Raw genomic sequence first — 22,753 nt, 5'->3', positions numbered from 1 at the left:
CTACCCATTTTTGTATAGTATAGTTAGTACAGTAATATGATACAGAATCATGTGACAGATACAGTAGGTACAGTCTGGAGTAGAAACTTGAAGATATACCCGTTCTCCAGTCGGAATGTCCTTATTATCGATGCTACTGTGTAGCGACTGAGGTTAGGGTGGACTCTTTGCCCAGCCTCCCTCATGGACAGGCCATGATTTATCACATGGTCCACCAGAGTAGCCCTGATGTCATCTGATATACGTCTCCGCACTGGTCCTCGTCCTCTTCCACGTCCTCGTCCTCGTCCTCTTCCACATCCGACTCCTCTCTCTCTTTGTCCTCCTCTTACTCTGACTCTCATTGCCTCCATGCTTGCAAAGTTCTAAAAATGGCTTACCTGAGGCCTATTTGTAGTGCTAAGGCTCAGACTGATTGGTGTTCTGTTTTCTGTGCAAGTGTTTTCAGGTGTGTATGTGAGTGCATACAATTGCCAGATGAGTTTTGCATTTTGAACAGAGTGTTTTCCCAATGATAACAGGTGATTTCGTTTTTGAACAAAGTGTATAATGTAAGAAAACGTGTGTAGTGTTTCGCAATAAGTGTGTTACAGAATTGCAAACAAAGTGCAAAGTTGACATTGTGTTTAAGCTATGGTTACACTGTGTTTAAGGTATGCTACAAGAAGTTTAGGTATTGAGGCTTTGGTCTAAGCATTCGGTTTTAGTGTGTAAGCAATGGGCAAAAACTGTAATATGGGCCATCTTTGGCCCTTTACTTGGAAGCTTATCCGAGATATTCATAATATTGAGAGAGAAAAAAATAACAAAGCAAGAAAATAACATTGTTTGGCAATCAGGCACTTGTGAGTGTAAGAGTGTGATGTGGGCTGGAGCTACTCTCTCACCCCTTCCAGACTATTGGGTGGGAGGGTGGACAATGATTATGTCATAGCAGATGTAAGCAATGTTCCCAAGCTCTCTGGCAGCCTTCATGGTTGGGATCAGTTATTTTCGCCTCTGTCGCACGGCTTCAGAGAACTCCACGTTGAGGAAGATGTGAAGAGTATGCAATTTAGATTTTCCCAGTGTCTCTCTATTAGTAGTCCTCCCAGTCATCGTCGTGGGTAATGGGGGTGTTGGGATATTTAGTCCTGTAACAACAGGGACCTCATGTGGAGACATTGGCACAGCACACAGACGCTACACGTGCGCAATATCCATGACGACAGCGCTGTTACGTAGTTTACGCGCGGACACAACAATGGACTCTGAGTCTGACATTTTGTTGCTAGCTAGCTGGGAAAGCAGCTAGTACATAATTTTCGTGCAGCTAAACCGTTAACATGTCTTTATATTGATTTATGTAGATATATTATATATCATATAATTGACATAGCAGCTAAACGACGTGCAAAAGATAACACTGTGCCTTCGAAAGCGGGTGAGTGGGAGAATGAACTTGCTAGCTACGATAGCTTCTGATTTCATGCTTTATAACTTCAGCTAGCTAATTAACTGTGTCATCTGTCTTCCTTTCAAATTGAATGAAGATGATCGAAAAGCCTTGTCTCTTAACCTCCTTGAGGTTAAGGACAATTAGCCAGTTTAACTTTCCCAGTGTGGCATGGTACATCCAGCAGCCTAGCCAAATAAGTTTCCCCTTCTGTTTGTGCAACGAGACGACATTTGGAAGGATGACCTCGCGAGACCCCTGCTAGCCTAATCTTACAGCAGCAGCATTTTCTTCCCCAAAATGTTAGTGGACACAATCGTCCGGTTTATGCCTGAACTGATTTCATCATCATTGTTACTGATCATCTGAATGGATGCCTCCCACAGAATAATGGAATTACTTCCTGTGCTAGATCCAGAGGACAAACCACAAGCAGGACTGTGGTAAATAAACGTACAGTTCAATAAACTAGGATAAAGTTATACTAGACTTTCAATTTGGTATTCATGACATGGTGTTCCTGTCTTTGTCCCCAGGTATGCTATGATACCCAGAGGAGGAGGTCCAGGAGTTAGTGTGGGCCACACCTGTATATACATCCCCTCTGATGATGATGGCAAGGGGAAGGTCCTGATCATAGGAGGAGCCAATCCTAATGGCAGCTTTTCAGAATCCCATGTCATAAACCTGGGTAAAAACAAAATGTCACATCAACACAATATTATGCCTGGCACCTGTCTGTTTATTGTGTTTCATATAATTTCAATGTTTTATTTCATATCAATGAGTCAACTCATTATCTTACCAATCACGTCAATCTGTCCTGATATACTCTTTGATTGACAGTTCCATGTTTGTCTCTCTCACCCTATCAGACAGTCACGAGTGGGACATTCCTGGGTGGGAGGGTCTGGAGGCGCGGTATGAACACTGCAGCTTTGTCCCTGAGAGCTGTCCACAGAGCCTGTGGGTGTTCGCTGGGGCACAGCAGAGTGGCAACCGCAACTGTGTCCAGAACTTACAACTCACAGGTATGGAGATTTGTATAGTCTGATTTTAATACATGGTTGTCAAAGTTTGTAGCTAAGTCGGAAGGTATAGGCCTACAGAATGAAGTGTTGCATGGATTATTTTAGAGAGTAGTATCATAGAACAGTTAAGGATGAATGTGTCTAGTAGCAATGTCCCATACCTTTTAGTCTCCTGAGGTTTTGTGTTGCTACGTTTCCAGACGGTGGGTCGTGGAAGGGTGTAGAGGTGAAAGGGACGCCCCCCTGTCCCAGGACGTATCACACTAACTCAGCCAGCGTCGGGGACCGACTGTTTGTCTTCTCTGGAGGGGACTCAGGGGCCACACCTGTCTCGGACCCCAAGCTTCACGTCTTCGACACAGGTTGGAAGTGCATGAATCAGTCTGCCAATACAACACATACAGTGCATTTGGGAAAATATTCAGACCCCTTGACTTTTTCCACATTTTGTTACAGCCTTATTCTAAAATTGATTAAATACTTTTTTTCCCTCATCAATCTACACACAATACCCCATAATGACAAAGCAAAAAGTGTTTTTTTGTTGTTGTTGCAAATCTATAAAAAATTAATAAACAGATACCTTATTTACATAAGTATTCAGACCCTTTGCTATGAGACTCGAAATTGAGCTCATGTGCATCCTGTTTCCATTGATCATCCTTGATATGTTTCTACAACTTGATTGGAGTCCACCTGGGGTAAATTCAAATGATTGGAAATGATTTGAAAAGGCACACATCTATCTATATACAGTGGCTTGCGAAAGTATTCACCCCCCTATTTTGTTGCCTTACAACCTGGAATTAAAATGGATTTTTTGGGGGGTTGTATCATTTGATTTACACAACATGCCTAACAATTTGAAGATGCAAAAAAATTTTTGGGGTGAAACAAACAAGAAATAAGACAAAAAAACAGAGAACTTGAGCATGCATAACTATTCACCCCCCCAAAGTCAATACTTTGTAGAGCCACCTTTTGCAGCAATTACAGCTGCAAGTCTCTTGGGGTATGTCTCTATAAGCTTGGCACATCTAGCCACTGGGATTTTTGCCCATTCTTCAAGGCAAAACTGCTCCAGCTCCTTCAAGTTGGATGGGTTCTGCTGGTTTACAGCAATCTTTAAGTCATACCACAGATTCTCAATTGGATTGAGGTCTGGGCTTTGACTAGGCCATTCCAAGACATTTAAATGTTTCCCCTTAAACCACTCAAGTGTTGCTTTAGCAGTATGCTTAGGGTCATTGTCCTGCTGAAAGGTGAACCTCCGTCCCAGTCTCAAATCTCTGGAAGACTGAAACAGGTTTCCCTCAAGAATTTCCCTGTATTTAGCGCCATCCATCATTCCTTCAATTCTGACCAGTTTCCCAGTCCCTGCCGATGGAAAAACATCCCCACAGCATGATGCTGCCACCACCGTGCTTCACTGTGGGGATGGTGTTCTCAGGGTGATGAGAGGTGTTGGGTTTGCGCCAGACATAGCGTTTTCCCTGATGGCCAAAAAGCTCAATTTTAGTCTCATCTGACCAGAGTACCTTCTTCCATATGTTTGGGGAGTCTCCCACATGGCTTTTGGCGATCACCTAATGTTTGCTTATTTTTTTATTTAAGCAATGGCTTTTTTCTGGCCACTCTTCCGTAAAGCCCAGCTCTGTGGAGTGTACGGCTTAAAGTGGTCCTATGGACAGATACTCCAATCTCCGCTGTGGAGCTTTGCAGCTCCTTCAGGGTTATCTTTGGTCTCTTTGTTGCCTCTGATTAATGCCCTCCTTGCCTGGTCCCTGAGTTTTGGTGGGTGGCCCTATCTTGGCAGGTTTGTTGTGGTGCCATATTTTTTAATAATGGATTTAACGGTGCTCTGTGGGATGTTCAAAGTTTCAGATATTTTTTTATAACCCAAATTTGTACTTCTCCACAACTTTGTCCCTGACCTGTTTGGAGAGCTCCTTGGTCTTCATGGTGCCACTTGCTTGGTGGTGCCCTTTGCTTAGTGGTGTTGCAGACTCTGGGGCCTTTCAGAACAGGTGTATATATACTGAGATCATGTGACAGATCATGTGACACTTAGATTGCACACAGGTGGACTTTATTTAACTAATTATGTGACTTCTGAAGGTAATTGGTTGCACCAGATCTTATTTAGGGGATTCATAGCAAAGGGGGTGAATACATATGCACGCACCACTTTTCCATTATTTATTTTTTAGAATTTTTTGAAACAAGTTATTTTCTTCATTTCACTTCACCAATTTGGACTATTTTGTGTATGTCCATTACATGAAATCAATTTAAATTACAGGTTGTAATGCAACAAAATAGGAAAAACGCCAAGGGGATGAATACTTTTGCAAGGCACTGTAAGGTCCCACAGTTGACAGTGCATGTCAGAGCAAAAACCAAGCCATGAGGTCGAAGGAATTGTCCGTAGAGGTCCGAGGCAGGATTGTGTCGAGGTACAGATCTGGGGAAGGATACCAAAAAATGTCTGCAGCATTGAATGTCCCCAAGAACACAGTGGCCTCCATCATTCTTAAATGGAAGAAGTTTGGACCACCAAGACTCTTCCTAGAGCAATCGGGGGAGAAGGGCCTTGGTCAGGGAGGTGACCAAGAACCCGATGGTCACTATGACAGAGCTCCAGAGTTCTTTTGTGGAGATGGGAGAACCTTCCAGAAGGACAACCATCTCTGCAGCACTCCACCAATCAGGCCTTTATGGTAGAGTGGCCAGACGGAAGCCACTCCTTAGTAAAAGGCACCTAAAGGACTCTCAGACCATGAGAAACATGATTCTCTGGTCTGATGAAACCAAGATTGTCCTGAATGCCAAACGTCACATCTGGAGGAAACCTGGCACCATCCCTACGGTGAAGCATGGTGATGGCAGCATCATGCTGTGGGGATGTTTTTCAGCGGCAGGGACTGAGAGACTAGTCAGGATCGAGGGAAAGATGAACGGAGCAAAGTACGAGAGATCCTTGATGAAAACCTGCTCCAGAGCGCTGAGGACCTCAGACTGGGGCGAAGGTTCACCTTTCAACAGGACAACGACCCTAAGCACACAGCCAAGACAACACAGGAGTGGCTTCGGGACAAGTCTATGAATGTGCTTGAGTGGCCCAGCCAGAGCCCGCACTTGAACCCGATCAAACATCTCTGGAGAGACCTGAAAATAGCTGTGCAGCGACACTCCCCATCCAACCTGACAGAGCTTGAGAGGATCTGCAGAGAAGAATGGGAGAAACTCCCCAAATACAGGTGTGCCAAGCTTGTAGCGTCATACCCAAGAAGACTCAAGGCTGTAATTGCTGCCAAAGGTGCTTCAACAAAGTACTGAGTAAAGGGTCTGAATACTTATGTAAATGTGATTTAAAAAAAATATATATATACATTTGCAAAACATTCTAAAAACCTATTTTTGCTTTGTCATTATGGGGTATTGTGTGTAGATTGATGAGGGGGGAAAACAATTAAATCAATTTTAGAATAAGGCTGTAACGTAACAAAATGTGGAAAAAGTCAAGGGGTCTGAATACTTTCCGAATGCACTGTACATTTACACTCATATTACACATATAAACACATGCTTGGTCTCTATCAACAAGAGAAGGAGCTGTTTATTCAACAGAGTTAAATGACAAAATGTGTTGGCTTTGTTTGTTATCCATCACAAAGTGGCGCAGCGGTCTAAGGCACTGCATCTCAGTGCTTGAGGCGTCACTACAGACCCCCTGGTTCGATTCCAGGCTGTATCACAACCGGCCGTGATTGGGAGTCCCATAGGGCGGCGCACAATTGGCCCAGCGTCGTCCGGGTTTGGCCGGTGTAGGCCGTCGTAGGCCGTCATTGTAAATAAGAATTTGTTCTTAACTGACTTGCCTAGTTAAATAAAGGTTGAAAAAATACTTTCCGAATGCACTGTACAACACATTTACACAGTAGTTACAGAGGAACCAGCCCAATTGTGTATCAAAAGCTCAGTAGTTAGAGGCAACAAGCTTATGGGCCAAATTCAGCCTTTAAAGTGAAATTTAAAGTTAGGAGGAGATATTTTGTGTTTTCCTCTGTCTCCGTTTGTAGTTTCCTGCACCTGGTCTCAGCCAGACACACAGGGCAGACATCCTCCTGCTAGACACGGCCACATGGTGACAGCGGTGGGATCCAAACTCTATATCCATGGAGGTGTGGCGGGAGAGAAGTTCCACAGCGACATCTACTCTCTGGACACCAGTAAGTATTCAAGTCAGTCATACACATGAAGAACTTGATCCTGCATTAGTTGTATTATATTGTTTCCTCTGTTGTAATAGAGAATAGAATAGAATGGAATGGCTTCCAGTCGAAGCTCAAGACATTTACATTTTACATTTTAGTCATTTAGCAGACGCTCTTATCCAGAGCGACTTACAGTTAGTGAATACATTTTTTTTTTTATACTGGCCCCCCATGGGAATCGAACCCACAACCCTGGCGTTGAAAACGCCATGCTCTATCAACTGAGCTACATCCCTGCCGGCCATTCCCTCCCCTACCCTGGACGACACTGGGCCAATTGTGCGCCGCCCATGAGTCTCCCGGTCGCGGCCGGCTGCGACAGAGCCTGGATTCGAACCAGGATCTCTAGTGGCACAGTTAGCACTGCGATGCAGTGCCTTAGACCACGCAGTGGTGCTTGCATAAGGAGCAGCAAGGGGAACTGCCCCTCCTTACCTTCAGGCTATGCTCATAACCTACATCCCAACCCGAGCACTTCTATCCACCACCTCTGGTCTCTTGGCCCTCCCACCCCTAGCTTAGCCCAGTCATAGTTCTTCTGTGTACTGGCACCCCAATGGAGTACCACAGTATGAGTCATAAAAACCATAAAACCTTCCTGTCAAACAGAAATGGTTTCAATCATTTATTTTTCCCATAGGCGATTTTTGAAGCACTTAAAATAAGGGCTGTGTTACATGTAGGCTTACCCTGGCGTGACGTTTTGATAACCAAAGCACTGACTTTGCTGATAAAAACTGAGTGAAAATGTACTTGATACGATTGTGATATCTTAAGATGAATGGGCTAAATGACTCAAATGTAGTTCCAGTGAAATCTCTAATTCTATGTTGGCATGAGAAGTGGTATGGCTGGTCCTGTTAACTATTTGAGTGCTACACTTTATCTAGGCAGTATGAAGTGGGAGAAGGTCCAAGCCAAAGGAGACATCCCCCCGGGGGTGGCTGCCCACTCAGCTGTGGCCCTCGGAAAGAACATCTACATCTTTGGCGGGATGACCTCAGAAGGGGCCAGCAATGCAATGTACAGATTTCAGTGTGGTGAGGCCAAAATGTTTAATGAATATGGTCATACTTTGAGATGTAATTTTAAAGGTAATAATTGCCACACAAGTCATTGATGTATCTATCCTGGAGAGAATACATTATTGAAAGCCATACGGTTTTGTGATACTAATGTACCTTGAGTATTTTGTTAAACTCTTCTCATCCTGTGCAGACAAAAGGCGCTGGACCCTGCTGAGGTTTGAAGGGGACGTGCCACCCAACAGACTGGACCACTCCATGTGTGTACTACCCTGGAAAGTGAGGCCTGAGAGCAGCAGTGGAGAGGGTGACCAGGCTCAGAGCGCCTCAGCATCAGAGACCATACAGCTGGCATTTGTGTTTGGAGGGATGGACACTCAGGGGGTCATACACAGTGACTGTGTTGTAACAGTCCTAACGTGACCTTGATAGTTACTGCTATGGGAAATGCAGTGTATGTGCCTGAATGTTTAAATATTGTATGGTCAATAAATAGTTTTGCTAAACAGTTAATTTTGCCACCGTTTTCAAACAAATCCAACCGTAGTCATAAGCTGCCTATCCATCCAATGACATATGATCATGGATCAGATGTTAGTTCAGTGCTAGGAGTAAAGCCTAGTTTATACCCCACATACATACATGGCAAAACTGCACAGATGTTTGCAGCCCATAGAGCAGGGCTCTAACACTGTTCCTGGAGAGGTACAGTCCTAATAATTAGCTGGTTGATAAGCTGCACCAGGTTAGTTACAACTGGGGTTGGAGTGAAAACATACAGGAGGGTAGCTCTCCAGGAAGAGGGTTGGAGAGCCCTGCCATAGAACAAAAGAGGCCTCTAGTGGCCAAAAGGCTATATTAGCATGGGCAGCTCCATTGGAGGGCTTTCACCATTTTAAATGTAGTCAACTGGGTGGGATGTTAAACTTCATTAGCTGATCCCTCCTGGTGACGCGGTTGGAGTCATGTCCAACCGGGTCATCAGGAGGGATCAGTGAATCGAGAAGAAAATGGACTACTTCAAAATGGAGATTGCCTCAATGGCACTGCTCATGCTGTCACTGATGGTAGAATGGCAGATACAAAGATGAGTCCTCTATGGTGCAGACCCCCAATTCATAACGCAAAAACACAATTGTGTTGCCTATGTAGGGTATAAACTTAGCACATGAACGTTGGCAGAACGCAGTAGATCACCGCTGGGTGGGTCAATTCAACATGTAGAATAGTCTGGAAATTAACAGAAAATGACAGCCGATGTTCTGTGGTCAGAGCCAATAGGACGTCTACCCGCTGCATTCAGCCATTGTCCGTTATGGTGTGTCTCATCCTTAAAATATATAATTACCCATCATAAGACAGTTATGTCAATTAATATAAAAAGAGGCAAATCAACAAAGACATTTGTATCAAACATTTATTTAAATGTCTTTACAGTAGAAAGGCTTTTCTACAATGACCAGATTCAATAAATAACTTGTTAACATTGCTTGTGAACACGTGTTACCTTTTCACCCAGAAACCCCAGTCTAGCCCCCCCACCCCACTAAACCCCTCCTCCTAGAGAACTCCTTTTCAAACTGCCTGAGAACAGCAGCAGCAAGCCTCGAATACAGGCCGACTAATATACCTCCGCCACTCAGCGAAGAGAACATCCCTCACGTTTAAACAATATTTCAGAAGTCTTTCCAGCAGATTCATGGTTGCGTTTTTCACATCCCCTTTCCACCTTTGCTCACCATTTTAAGTCCAATGAGTCCAATATGTACATCTGTGCCACTCCAGACAGCCTTACAACTCGTCTTTGTCGCCCTGCTCTGCCTCTCCCTCTTCTCCTCCCTCGGGAGGGGGTCCGCCTGCACTTCCGTAAAGCTTGCTGACGATAGGCTGCACCACCTCCTCCAGCTCCTTCTTCTTTGCCTGGAAGTCCTCCAGCTCAGCCTCTTGGTGAGACTCCATCCACTCAATCTTCTCCTCTACTGCTTTCTCAATGGTTTCCTTGTCCTCGGCCGACAGCTTGCCGCCCAGCTTCTCCTTGTCGCCGATCTGGTTCTTGAGCGAGTAGGCGTAGCTTTCAAGCTCGTTACGGGCATCAATGCGCTCCTTCAACTTCTTGTCCTCGTCGGCGAAGCGCTCAGCGTCGTTGACCATGCGCTCAATGTCCTCAGGCGTCAGACGGTTCTGGTCGTTGGTGATGGTGATCTTGTTCTTGTTGCCCGTTCCCTTGTCCTCTGCTGTGACACGCAGGATGCCGTTGACGTCAATCTCGAAGGTGACCTCGATCTGGGGCACACCACGAGGTGCGGGGGGGATGCCAGTCAGGTCGAAGGTTCCCAGCAGGTGGTTGTCTTTGGTCAGGGGACGCTCACCTGGAGGAAGGAGAGAAGCAGAACATTTGAAACAGATCCAAACTTGGCATTTTTTTACAGCGTAAAACACCACCATTTGTGGATGAAGCTACAAGGGGCAGCGATTAATCAAAGGAGCTTACCCTCGTAAACTTTGATGGTGACAGTGGGCTGGTTGTCGGAGGCAGTGGAGAAGATCTGGGACTTCTTGGTTGGCACCACAGTGTTTCTGGGTATCAGCTTGGTCATGACTCCTCCCACAGTCTCAATACCCAGGGTCAGGGGGCACACATCCAGAAGAACGAGGTCACCTGATGGACAAGACAGGAAACCATTAGTTTTGATCGAAAATATAACTGCTATGATATACATAATAGGACAGCACTATGTGTTATGACCTGTAGGTATCCATTTTTGGTTTAAAATCATATGAGCATCTAGCCTACATTTCCTTATGTATAAATAATGAAATATGAAGATACCTCAGGGTATAGCCTTAACTTAGCATAGTGCATGGCGTAAGCTCATTGACCAAGACCCACCTGTGTCCTCCTCTCCAGACAGCACTCCAGCCTGCACAGCGGCGCCGTAGGCCACAGCCTCGTCGGGGTTGATGCCCCTGGAGGGCTCCTTGCCATTGAAGAACTCCTTCACCAGCTGCTGGACCTTGGGGATACGGGTGGAGCCGCCCACCAAGACGATCTCGTCAATGTCGGTCTTCTTCAGGTCAGAGTCCTCCATCACCTTCTGCACAGGCTTCATGGTGGAACGGAACAGGTCCTAAAAGACAAATAATAAAAGTGGCAAATGAATGAGAGGTTCAATTAAGTTGAACAACATGAATGTGTTAACAATTTGAATTGGATGTTCCAAGGTCAATGGGCCAGCAGTGTCACTGTTGTATGGTCACTATGGAGCCAACTTACCATGTTGAGCTCCTCAAACTTGGCACGGGTCAGGGTCTCTGAGAAGTCCTCTCCATCGAAGAAGGACTCGATCTCAATGCGGGCCTGGTGCTGGGCAGACAGGCCTCTCTTGGCCTTCTCCACCTCACGACGCAGCTTCTGCACAGCACGGTTGTCCTTGCGCACGTCCTTACCGGTCTTCTTCTTGTACAGCTTGATGAAGTGCTCCATGACACGCTGGTCAAAGTCCTCTCCTCCCAGGTGGGTGTCTCCATTAGTGGCCACCACCTCAAACACGCCATTGTCGATGGTCAGGAGGGACACGTCGAAGGTGCCGCCGCCGAGGTCGAACACCAGGATGTTCTTCTCACCGTCCTTCTTGTCCAGGCCGTAGGCGATGGCAGCTGCAGTTCTGGAATAGAGAGGGGAACAGATGTAACCAGCATGGTCTGGGCAGATATTCTGAGTGATGGAAATAAATATTGGTAGAGTCAGTCTAATGTTAATTCAGTTTCTGCATTATGAAGACAAATAGACACTTACGGCTCGTTGATGATCCTCATGACGTTCAGGCCGGCAATGACTCCAGCATCCTTGGTGGCCTGACGCTGGGCGTCATTGAAGTAGGCGGGGACAGTGACCACAGCGTGTGTCACCTTCTTTCCCAGGTAAGCCTCTGCAGTTTCCTTCATCTTGGTGAGAACCATGGCAGAGATCTCCTCTGGAGCGAAGGTCTTCATCTGACCTCCACCGATGTCCACCTGAATATGGGGCTTGCTCTTCTTCTCTATAACCTAGAGGATTTAAGTAGCCACCATTAAGCATTTCTCCTCTAAAAACAATTTCAGAGCTACTTCAGTATAGTTATATGCTGAATAAGTAGTACATTATTTGCATAGTGACAGTGCTTCAGGTGATTGGGGCAGGGGTTGTGTTTGTTAGGGCTCACCTTGAAGGGGAAGTATTTGATGTCATGCTGCACAGCGGAATCAGTCCAGGCGCGGCCAATCAGTCTCTTGGCATCAAAAACTGTGTTCTCAGGGTTGGAGGTGAGCTGGTTCTTGGCGGCGTCACCGATTAAACGCTCCCCCTCAGCGGTGAAGGCCACATAGGATGGAGTGATGCGGTTTCCCTGGTCGTTGGCAATGATCTCAACACGACCATTCTTGAACACACCAACACTGGAAAAGGAGAAGCATATAGATGAGACAACCATGGAAAGCATCAACCACATCACTTGAGACATGATACACTAGAGTCATTTAGCCAAATGATTGGGAGTATGAGACCTAAGATCCATTTGCTATTCATTACGAAATAAATGCTTACCAGGAATAGGTGGTCCCCAAGTCGATTCCAACCACGGTTCCCACGCTTTCCCTCTTGTCGTCATCATCGGCAAACACACTGCTGGCGACCAGCAGAACCACGCACAAAAGCCTCATCTCTATTCTGTGTCTATTCAATCAACTCTCTTTGAAGTATTCTGTGAGAAAGAGAAAATCAAGACACCATGAATATTGTTGCTTAGTTCACGGTGTAGGCCTTTCACCCTTGTATATCTAACGGAATGAGTCAATTTGGCGCAGACATGACGGTGCATACTGGAGTGTGTAGAGACTCCCAGGCCAGACTGAGGGTAGCCCATATGCTAACAAAATAAGAGCTAATGGGTGGAGCCCAAGATTAACGGTAAAAATGTGCCCAAATGAATGCAACATTGCCAAATGTTTAATTACCAAATGTAAAGTCAGTTAAAAACGAACTAATAACTGGTGGTTAGCTAGCTAACATCTCCATAGTAAATGTATTACAGGGATTTAAACTAGAGCTAGTTAGCTGCTGATGCTTGACCAATTTGAGACACCGGTTTCAAAGGCGTGCACGCTAACTAGCTAAGTAACTTAGCTAACAGGCTGACTTTTTTCAACCATGATAACTAACCTTAGTTAGCTGCCGACAGACAGACGTAATTTAAAAGGGTAGCTAAACTAAACTGTTGTAAAACAATCTCCATGTTTAGATATGTAAGCTAAATATTCAATTTAATTTCTGGATAACCTGCTGGTTAGCTAGCGAACTTTAGTTAAGAAACAGGAAAGTGGCCCCAAAAAAAGCTCCCTCTGACGCTTATGTAAAATTAAATCTTCATTTTTAGCTAGCTACAACGTTTATTCACATACCTTTGTAAAGAATCCGATGGAGTCTTCCTTTGGGGTTTATCTCAATGGAAGTTATTTGCTTCAGAAACGTCTATGATTGTGTCTGTAAAATTATGTTAAATGAATGGTGCTCTCCGTATATAAGCCGTCACTTCTTCCCCATCGTGGAGGCTTCCCATTGGTCAGACAGCAGTTCGTTGGAACGCGTTCATTGGCAGCACCAGGCATGCTGTCCGCTGCTGATTTGCACACGTTTGGTCAAGTAAACGTCATGATTCATGCTTTACTGTACGATGCTGATAGGTTAGGTGTCAATGTCTCAACCTCTAATTACGTGAACGCCGGTGTCATACATAGAAATGTATTTGGTGCATTGAATTGACAGTGGGGGTAATTTCCCCATTTCAGGACCACTGTAATCTAAATTGTACTAAATTACAGTAAACCCAAGCCTAATACATGCCTAAAACCAGTGCCATATAGTGAATGGTAAAACATGATGATGGTAAGCAAAAGCCAAATGATCTGGCTGTAGTTGTGTACAAAAAAAAAAGGTATTCAAAGTTAGTTGTTACATCAGATAAATGGTACATTAGTTACATCAGCAAGTATGTGGACAGGAATTGCCACAATAGCAAGGCTTTACTCATAGCCACGAACTCCATTTTGCAATGGTTCACACATGAGACATACTCTGAGTAGATGTATTCTATTCTGAATACATCTTGCGTGAATAGGTATGAATCCTGGAAAGTTAGTTACACCAGCTAAAATGCAAAAGCATGGGGATATGAATAAATGTCCACAATGTTTTATAGATAGCTCATAACTCCATATGTTGGTTTTTGCATGACAAGTAGTCTGAATTATGCCTACTGGTATATTTGCTGTTGTGAAAAGCAATCTCTTGCTTTATGTCCGTCTGTCTGCAACATCAATGCACACATTCTATATAAAGGATTTAGTTATGTGCTTATGTTTATGATGATCAAATGCGAGACTTTAAAATGTGTGATTGTTATTATTTTTATATTGTCACTGGCAGTGGCGGTTTTACACGGAGGCCGGGGGAGGCCCGTGCCTCCCTGGAAATGTCCCTGGCCACCCCTGTGGCCCCCCCGTGCTGACCAAATAAAAAATTATGAATTTATAACTATTTTACACGCGAGCGCCAAAAGCGGAACTAATGCAACGCTCTACACGGCAACGTTCTACACGGGTAAATTAGAGTGGCGCACCCGAAGGTCGAAGGTAAGCAAAACGATTTAATATCATAAGTGACTTGTTGTTCTTGCACATAGCCTACATGTTCCTTTTGTTCCTCACACATAAATTAAATCAAGTTTTTAAATGTCTGGTCTCGATTTGTTTAGAAATGTAATCATATCTAAGCAAACTCATCGAAGCAGAAGCAAATATCCAAATGTTAGTAGGCTATCCTTGCTAGGTCTACACAATGTTGTGATGTTAACCACGTAACTTCATCCGTCTTGGCTGTTGCATCGCGATAACAAATACATTTTTAGTAAAGTAATCAACAGGTTATCTGCCAGTGTTAAGTAGGGAGGGATGGTTAGGTAACAAAATGTAATGCATGCCCCTACGTTTTTTCTTCTTCTAATAGTTATCATGAAACGAGGAAGGGACATAGTCATTTTTTGCCCCAGCAAACAAAAAAGTTAGATAGAGTTTATGATTTTATTCTTTTGAATTATCTCTGCCAAACATCTATGTACTACAAATCTTCAAGCTCCACAGATGTTTTATGGCATCCACTAAACCTCTTTAGATATTTGTAAATTATACAGTGTGATACCTTTCAACGAAAGTTTATTTTATTTTTTACCAACTATGATTTTTCCTTTTGAAAACAAGCAAAGCAAGAAAAAAAAGAAACAAAATCACTCCAATCATTGCACACTTGTGTCGTTCAGACTTTGCAGGTCCAGCTTTGACATGATGATCTAACTAACACTAATATTGTAACTAATATTGTAACTGAAATATGTATGATCCTATGATGAGCGATTGCTTACTTCCCTTTCACTCTTAAAAAATTACTGGAAAAAAATGTGTATAAAAAGGTATATGTAGTATATGTTTGTTTAGTGAGCATTCATGCTGTCATTTTTTCCTAATGTGAACTATGGTGGAAATGTGCTGTCCTAAATGGACTTGCCCATATATGTTGTAAAGCCTTTTTTTGTACACCTGCTCATCAACTGACAGTGAAGTACACAAAGACACAGACACACACACACACACACACAGACACCTGTAATATTCTTGTTTTCATGTTGTTGCTGATATCCATCAGTGTTGTTCATATTGCTACATTGTGTTGACATGATTGTTGCTTTTAAACGAATGTTAACTTAATGTTTATTGTCTGCATCCTATTGGACTACTGGATGTTAATGTGTAACACGTTTCCCTGTTTATGTGCTTTAGCAATACTGTATGTCAATATGGTCATGCTAGTAAAGCCTCTTTGAATTGAATTTCTTTTCTGATTTGGTTTATTTTACCTAAATGGATACAGGGTAGTGTGTTTTGTTTATAAATCACTCAGAAAGTTTTCTTTCTTAAAACAAAATGTGGAATCAACTGTCCACAGTAGTGGGGCTTCCATAAATAGGAAATGGCACATTGTTGTACCCTTTGTTGTATCCTGGAGTTTTGTTCACATTGAATATGAACCCTGTATTTGTACCCTGTACTTTTTTTTTTTTTTTCATTTTTATGGCACTATCTCTCTTGCATCTGCACTCTTGTACAAAATACGTGTTATAATAAATGTCATATGATTTTAAAGTAAAATAAAGTTTATAATCTTTGAATATCATGTGTTGCCAGTTTTTTTTATGTGTGCCCCCCTGATTAAACACTGGCCCCTCCTTGGCCCCCCTAGTAAAATGTGTCTAGAACCGCCACTGGTCACTGGATACAGCTAACCGCTTCAAATACCGTAGGTCAAGCAGTAAGTAGGCGAGTACCAGCTCAGCACAGAACACAAATCGCTGGTAAAAATGTATCACTAACACCTCACGTTGTTTCATGGTTGATAACTGAATGAGCCAAACTAATCCACATGTGATTAAAGATGTAACAATGTGTCATGTTTCTGTATCTATTAAGGAAATAAGATGATCATATTTGATGCAAATGTGATACATATTTGATCGCTGCGCTGGTTCGTGCTACCCGGGTTCCTTGGGACATTCCGAAAACCATTAAAGTTGACATTTTAAATGGTTAGCGTTAGGCAGGGGTGAAAGTAGATTTATATTATTCCACAACCTCCTATGTCTGCGCGCGCGTGCACCAAAACATTTTACGGGCATACCATTGGATTTCTGAAAGGTTACTTTTTGTTGAAATTGATCATTCAAAGTACTGTATAATCCTGGTTTTCCCCTGGCAGTTTTATGAGACTGTGGAGCAGTGTCTGGTGGTGGCCCAGTGTGTCAGGCAGCTGGAACTTAGTGCCACCACCAGTCAGGACCAACTCCCTGTCCTAGGACTGAGTGCCCAACAGGTGCTGGAGCTGATGCCACAAGAGCAGGTAGGGACACTTTGTCCTTGAGGCTGATACTTAAAAGGATTAGTTGTTTTTACAACAAAATCAACATTTGTGATGCAAATGGAATGTTATAGAAGGGTCCAGACACCTGTTTTTGAGAAACTTGCCCCAAACAGCAAATCAATTCCTCATCCTCGGTGTGTAGTATTGGGGGCCCGAAAAAAACCAATGAACAAAGGCTCCAAAAACACCCAAATACGTCCTTTTAGAAACGGCAAAGCTCTCAGTATAGTGATGCAGGTCATTAGTTGTTGACACAATTTAATGTGTACATTCTGAACTTTATCCGCAATGTTATATGAATCACAAAAGGTGTCTGGACCCTTCTATAACATGCTATTTACATTTTAAAAATTGAGATTTGGTTGTAAAAAAGGAAACTTCTCCTTAAAGATCTATTAACACAAGTTATACTGGCAGGCGCAGCGTGTTTTTTAAATTTTTCTTTCAAGCAATTTTCAAATAATTCCCACGTACCCCCGCAAAAAGTAATCAAATCAAAGTTTATCGCTTGCACAGGATACAACAGGTGTAAACCATACAGTGAAATGCTACAAACTCTTCCTCAACAATGTAGTGACAAGCCTGTTGTCCTAGATGTGTGAGTGCTTTTCCTATTTAGGTACACTATCACATGCACACTGCTCCTCTAGAGCTCTGGTAACCTCTCTCACTCTAGCTCACTAAATAAACATGTTTTATTAACTATTTTCTAGGACTTGTTGTAAACAGGATATGTGGAAAAGGAAACAGAAACTGCCCAGAGAATTAGAAAAGCATCTCAAGAAGACATGTTTCAGCCTCCTGTCCTATCAGCCTGAATGGGGTAAAGAGACACCAGATTTTTAACAAAACGTAGATATGTAGCATATATATATACGACTGTATGTGTGAGTGTCTTACTATGTAATGGACACCGATGGTCTTTAGTAAATGTGGCAGTATCTGGCTTTATGGTATAGCCGCTCACCTGCATGTGTGTGAATGGTGAAACATACCACTCCTCTTCTTTCTTGGAAAGAGAATGAGAGTGAAGGACAGAAGAACAAGAAGCTGTCTCACTTGTCTGGCCTCCTGGAAAGCGAAAGGAAAAGAGCAGAGAGTCTGAAGGAGAAGAGCCACGAGAGTGCCGCCCTGAGACTCACTGCTACCTCTCTGTAAGAGACTCAACACATGGTTTGATGTATTCTTAGATTTGTCTCACGTGTTGCGACCTTCACTCACGAGCGACGTGTTCGCTCTCCAGGAGCTGTTATGCTGCATTCAGATTCTCCCGTCACTGATCCTTGACCACAGGCTAAAAGCCCAGAAATAACTTGACAGGAAAAAGATTGAGTACTTTGAGGCCAAATGTGAGCTCATTATGCAAAAGTTCAGGTGCGATTAGCCCCTCCTGTTCACATCTACTCTACACTGGGCTCCTTCAAATGCAGTTCACTGTTAATGAGTGTGAGGAATTGGTATTTCATGCATGTCCATAAGCAATGTTCAGTTTTCGTGTCTCTTTTACATCTCTTAAATATGTCTTTTCACAACAGTGTGGAGATGTTGGAAATTCAGCTGGACACCTACACAGCAGACACAATATCAGCCTATAGAAAAATAAGGTGTCAAATGCTTCAACTGCCCAGCAACTCAGTCATTATCATATCAACCACTCTTGGGGCTCTCAACACCTACAGTTGAAGTCGGAAGTTTAAACTTCATTAAAACTTGTTTTTCAACCACTCCACAAATTTCTTGTTAACAAACTATAGTTTTGGCAAGTCGGTTAGGACATCTTCTTTGTACATGACACAAGTAATTTTTCAAACAATTGTTTACAGACAGATTATTTCACTTATAATTCACTGTATCACAATTCCAGTGGGTCAGAAGTTTACATACACTAAGTTGACTGTGCCATAATGACCATCGTTATGTTTGGAGGAAAAAGGGGGTTGCTTGCAAGCCGAAGAACACCATCCCAACCGTGAAGCATGGGGGTGGCAGCATCATGCTGTGGGGGTGCTTTGCTGCAGGAGGGGCTGGTGCACTTCACAAAATATATGGCATCACGAGGAAGGAAAATTATGTGGATATATTGAAGCAACATCAGTCAGAAAGTTAAAGCTTGGTCGCATATAGGACTTTCAAATGGACAATGACCCCAAGCATACTTACAAAGTTGTGGCAAAATGGCTTAAGGACAACAAAGTCAAGGTATTGGAGTGGCCATCACAAAGCCCTGACCTCAATCCTATAGAACATTTGTGGGCAGAACTGAAAAAGTGTGTGCGAGCAAGGAGGCCTACAAACCTGATTCAGTTAAACCAGCTCTGTCAGGAGGAATGGGCCAAAATTAACCCAACTTTTTGTGAGAAGCTTGTGGAAGGCTACCCAAAATGTTTGACCCAAGTTAAGCAACTTAAAGGCAATGCTGCCAAATACTAATTGAGTGTATGTAAACTTCTGACCCACTGGGAATGTGATGAAAGAAATAAAAGCTGAAATAAATCATTCCCTCTACTATTAATCTGACATTTCACATTCATAAAATAAAGTGGTGATCCTAACTGACCTAAAACAGGGAATTTTTACTAGGATTAAATGTCAGGAATTGTGAAAAACTGAGTTTAAATGTATTTGGCTAAGATGTATGTAAACTTCCGACTTCAACTGTACTCATCATTCCCACTCATGTTGTTCTTTTTGACAGCTTTGTTCATCTACTATGCCTTTCCTTGCCTAAACATCAGACTGTTACCATGGTTACTCTATGAATATCAGTCTGAAAGAAGTCGCTGTGAAAAAGACTCAATAGTCTTTACAAGGCAGAATATTAAATAAAATGATATTTACAGTGCCTTGCAAAAGTATTCATCCCCCTAGGTGTTTTTCCTATTTTGTTGCATTACAACCTGTAATTTAAATTGATTTTTTAATTTGGATTTCATGTAATGGACATACACAAAACAGTCCAAATTGGTGAAGTGAAATAAAAAAAATTACTTGTTTCAAAAAATTATAAAAAATAAATAACGGAAAAGTGGTGCGTGCATATGTATTCACCCCCTTTGCTATGAAGCCCCTAAATAAGCCCCTGTTCTCCACTCATTACCTGTATTAACTGCACCTGTTTGAACTCATCACCTGTATAAAAGAAACCTGTCCACACACTCAATCAAACAGACTCCAACCTCTCCACAATAGCCAAGACCAGAGAGCTGTGTAAGGACATCAGGGATACAATTGTAGACCTGCACAAGGCTGGGATGGGCTACAGGACAATAGGCAAGCAGCTTGGTGAGAAGGCAACAACTGTTGGCGCAATTATTAGAAAATGGAAGAAGTTCAAGATGACGGTCAATCACCCTCGGTCTGGGGCTCCATGCAAGATCTCACCTCGTGGTGCATCAATGATCATGAGGAAGGTGAGGGATCAGCCCAGAACTACACGGCAGGACCTGGTCAATGACCTGAAGAGAGCTGGGACCACAGTCTCAAAGAAAACCATTAGTAACACACTACGCCGTCATGGATTAAAATCCTGCAGCGCACGCAAGGTCCCCCTGCTCAAGCCAGCGCATGTCCAGGCCCATCTCAAGTTTGCCAATGACCATCTGGATGATCCAGAGGAGGAATGGGAGAAGGTCATGTGGTCTGATGAGACAAAAATAGAGCTTTTTGGTCTAAACTCCACTCGCCGTGTTTGGAGGAAGAAGAAGGATGAGTACAACCCCAAGAACACCATCCCAACCGTGAAGCATGGCGGTGGAAACATCATTCTTTGGGGATGCTTTTCTGCAAAGAGGACAGGACGACTGCACCGTATTGAGGGGAGGATGGATGGGGCCATGTATCGCGAGATCTTGGCCAACAACCTCCTTCCCTCAGTAAGAGCATTGAAGATGGGTCGTGGCTGGGTCTTCCAGCATGACAACGACCCGAAACACACAGCCAGGGCAACTAAGGAGCGTCTCCCTAAGAAGCATCTCAAGGTCCTGGAGTGGCCTAGCCAGTCTCCAGACCTGAACCCAATAGAAAATCTTTGGAGGGAGCTGAAAGTCCGTATTGCCCAGCGACAGCCCCGAAACCTGAAGGATCTGGAGAAGGTCTGTATGGAGGAGTGGGCAAAATCCCTGCTGCAGTGTGTGCAAACCTGGTCAAGACCTACAGGAAACGTATGATCTCTGTAATTGCAAACAAAGGTTTCTGTACCAAATATTAAGTTCTGCTTTTCTGATGTATCAAATACTTATGTCATGCAATAAAATGCAAATTAATTACTTAAAAATCATACAATGTGATTTTCTGGATTTTTGTTTTAGATTCCGTCTCTCACAGTTGAAGTGCACCTATGATAAAAATTACAGACCTCTACATGCTTTGTAAGTAGGAAAACCTGCAAAATTGGCAGTGTATCAAATACTTGTTCTCCCCACTGTATATGTTTTCCAGTTTCTTGAAATACTTAGCAAATGCAACTTATTTCTATATGAAAACTGAAATGGTCTATTCATTCCTTTTCCATTTTAGTAGACGCTCTTATCCAGAGTAACTTACAGTAGCGAATACATACATTTTCGTACTGGTCCGCCGTGTGAATCGAACCCACAACCCTAACATTGCAAGAGCCATGCTCTACCAACTGAGCCACATCACAATAAACCACTTGATGTCTCAGTGTACTCAATTACTGTATTGTGCATTGTTTTTCTTCATGGTGATGGAAAGTCTACAGGTACAAACCTAGATGACCAGCTTATGTACAATACAGTAATGTACATTTTATATTAAGTGATTTGTAAGGACGGAAAATTAATACTGCACAAAAAGTGGTTGTTTTCCATGTTATTTGATCAAGAAAAATATTTAATTTGATGTGGATGTTTTGTGTCTTTGCCCATAACTTTGCACATTTTGATGTAAATGTTTGAGGACAGGGTTTTGTTCTTTCTGGATTCCATTAGAATGACAATCACAGAGAAAGGGACAGGGCAACAACTCTTACAATTCCAACTAGTGAATCCTGCAAGATACTGTTCTTAATTATACAACTACTTTTTTTGCCAAAGTGGAGATGCTGAATGTATTTTTGTGCCCGCACTACAGATGTCTATATCGGCAGCTAATACTAGTAAAGGCCCAGTGCACTACTTTTGTGAAAAACTATTTTTAACTTTTTATTTTATATTCTGATTTTTCAGCAGGTGCTGCAGCACCCTCAGCACCCCTACTTCCCGTGGCTATGTATACAGACCAACATACTGAAGGTGAGGTTGATAACACTACTGGATATTTTGTTTCCCCATTCCTACCTTCAAAAGGACCAACCACATGGACAACCGGTAAGTATAATTGTATTCATAATTCTGGCTTGTAGAGGTTGTGAGAACTTTCCAGATCCAAACACTCATTTCTGCCCTGACAGAATTCTATGCAATTCAATGTTGGGTCTTCAGGCTATGCCTTTTCCAGTAGTCATTAGATGGTCATGCTAGAACAGATTAAGTGGAAATATAGCCCAAATCAGAACTGATAAGCAAATGCATGTTATTAGTTCTCAATTGAATTAATCAAATGTGTGTTCAGAAAGTCCCATACTATTGTCCTTTAGCTTGGCCAGATAGTCACACCTGCTTCTCCCCTCTCTCAGTCAGTCCTTGTGTCTTCATTGCAGGAAGCTAGAAACAAAGCTGAAGTCCTCCCAGTTAGAGAAGCAGTCTGTGGAGTCCAAACTGTCATCCTTTGAGATATTTGGCAAGGAATTTGAGGTTGTAGCCGAGGAATATTCCAGACTCCGGCAGGAGATTGACACCAAAAACTGGGCTCTGAAGGAGTTCTTTCAGCACACGGACTAACTGAGTTGATGTCAGACTGTTCTGCCGCAGAACTCTGTTGACACCTTTGATGACAAGCTAACTCCATGGTTAAATTATTGTTTGTTTTTGTAATAAAATACATGATTAGCCCGTGTTGTCTTGAATGTTGTTCATTCTGATAAT

The 22,753-nt window shown here is 43.0% G+C and overlaps 2 protein-coding genes and 1 pseudogene across 4 annotated transcripts; 2 read left to right on the top strand and 1 right to left on the bottom strand.

The window, feature by feature from the left end:
* Window positions 1-1,227: 1,227 nt before the first annotated feature.
* LOC311099766 (rab9 effector protein with kelch motifs-like) lies at window positions 1,228-9,108 on the top strand (the record flags this gene model as incomplete). 2 transcript variants are annotated; one of them, XM_084140509.1, is made up of 8 exons in its annotated part: window positions 1,228-1,423; window positions 1,822-1,878; window positions 1,972-2,126; window positions 2,311-2,466; window positions 2,667-2,828; window positions 6,549-6,698; window positions 7,634-7,783; window positions 7,962-9,108. In XM_084140509.1, the coding sequence occupies 7 exons, from the start codon at window positions 1,826-1,828 to the stop codon at window positions 8,189-8,191; spliced, it is 1,056 nt and encodes a 351-aa protein (XP_083996635.1). In that variant the 3' UTR covers window positions 8,192-9,108. The 2 variants fall into 2 exon arrangements, with proteins under 2 accessions (XP_083996635.1, XP_083996634.1); XM_084140508.1 differs by lacking the exon at window positions 1,228-1,423 and having other exon boundaries at window positions 1,805-1,878.
* A 59-nt stretch (window positions 9,109-9,167) lies between these two features.
* LOC311099765 (endoplasmic reticulum chaperone BiP-like) lies at window positions 9,168-13,313 on the bottom strand. Its single transcript, XM_084140507.1, has 8 exons — window positions 13,205-13,313; window positions 12,351-12,507; window positions 11,971-12,202; window positions 11,565-11,815; window positions 11,043-11,433; window positions 10,659-10,896; window positions 10,260-10,427; window positions 9,168-10,137 (listed from the first exon to the last, which is right to left on the bottom strand). The coding sequence occupies exons 2-8, from the start codon at window positions 12,464-12,466 to the stop codon at window positions 9,560-9,562; spliced, it is 1,974 nt and encodes a 657-aa protein (XP_083996633.1). The 5' UTR covers window positions 12,467-12,507; window positions 13,205-13,313; the 3' UTR covers window positions 9,168-9,559.
* On the top strand, window positions 12,613-22,609 carry LOC311099440 (HAUS augmin-like complex subunit 4; annotated as a pseudogene). Its single transcript has 7 exons — window positions 12,613-12,660; window positions 16,608-16,748; window positions 17,499-17,592; window positions 17,788-17,923; window positions 18,013-18,143; window positions 18,305-18,373; window positions 22,429-22,609. The product of its transcript is annotated as an HAUS augmin-like complex subunit 4 (transcript).
* Window positions 22,610-22,753: the final 144 nt, after the last annotated feature.

The sequence above is a fragment of the Coregonus lavaretus genome (assembly GCF_964263955.1).
Source record: "Coregonus lavaretus genome assembly, chromosome: 24".
In the NCBI taxonomy this organism is placed as follows: Eukaryota; Metazoa; Chordata; class Actinopteri; order Salmoniformes; family Salmonidae; genus Coregonus; species Coregonus lavaretus.
The sequence above is the reverse complement of the archived record's forward strand: the minus strand, read 5'-3'. Positions and strand labels throughout refer to the sequence as shown.

Bases quoted from the DNA above. Each gene is read 5' to 3' on its own strand.
- LOC311099765 (XM_084140507.1), bottom strand. From the start codon at position 12,466: ATGAGGCTTTTGTGCGTGGTTCTGCTGGTCGCCAGCAGTGTGTTTGCC. The intron at 11,434-11,564 runs GTAAGTGTCTAT...TCTCTATTCCAG, and splicing joins ATGAGGATCATCAACGAGCC to AACTGCAGCTGCCATCGCCT. The intron at 10,138-10,259 runs GTAAGCTCCTTT...TCCTTCCTCCAG, and splicing joins CACCATCAAAGTTTACGAGG to GTGAGCGTCCCCTGACCAAA.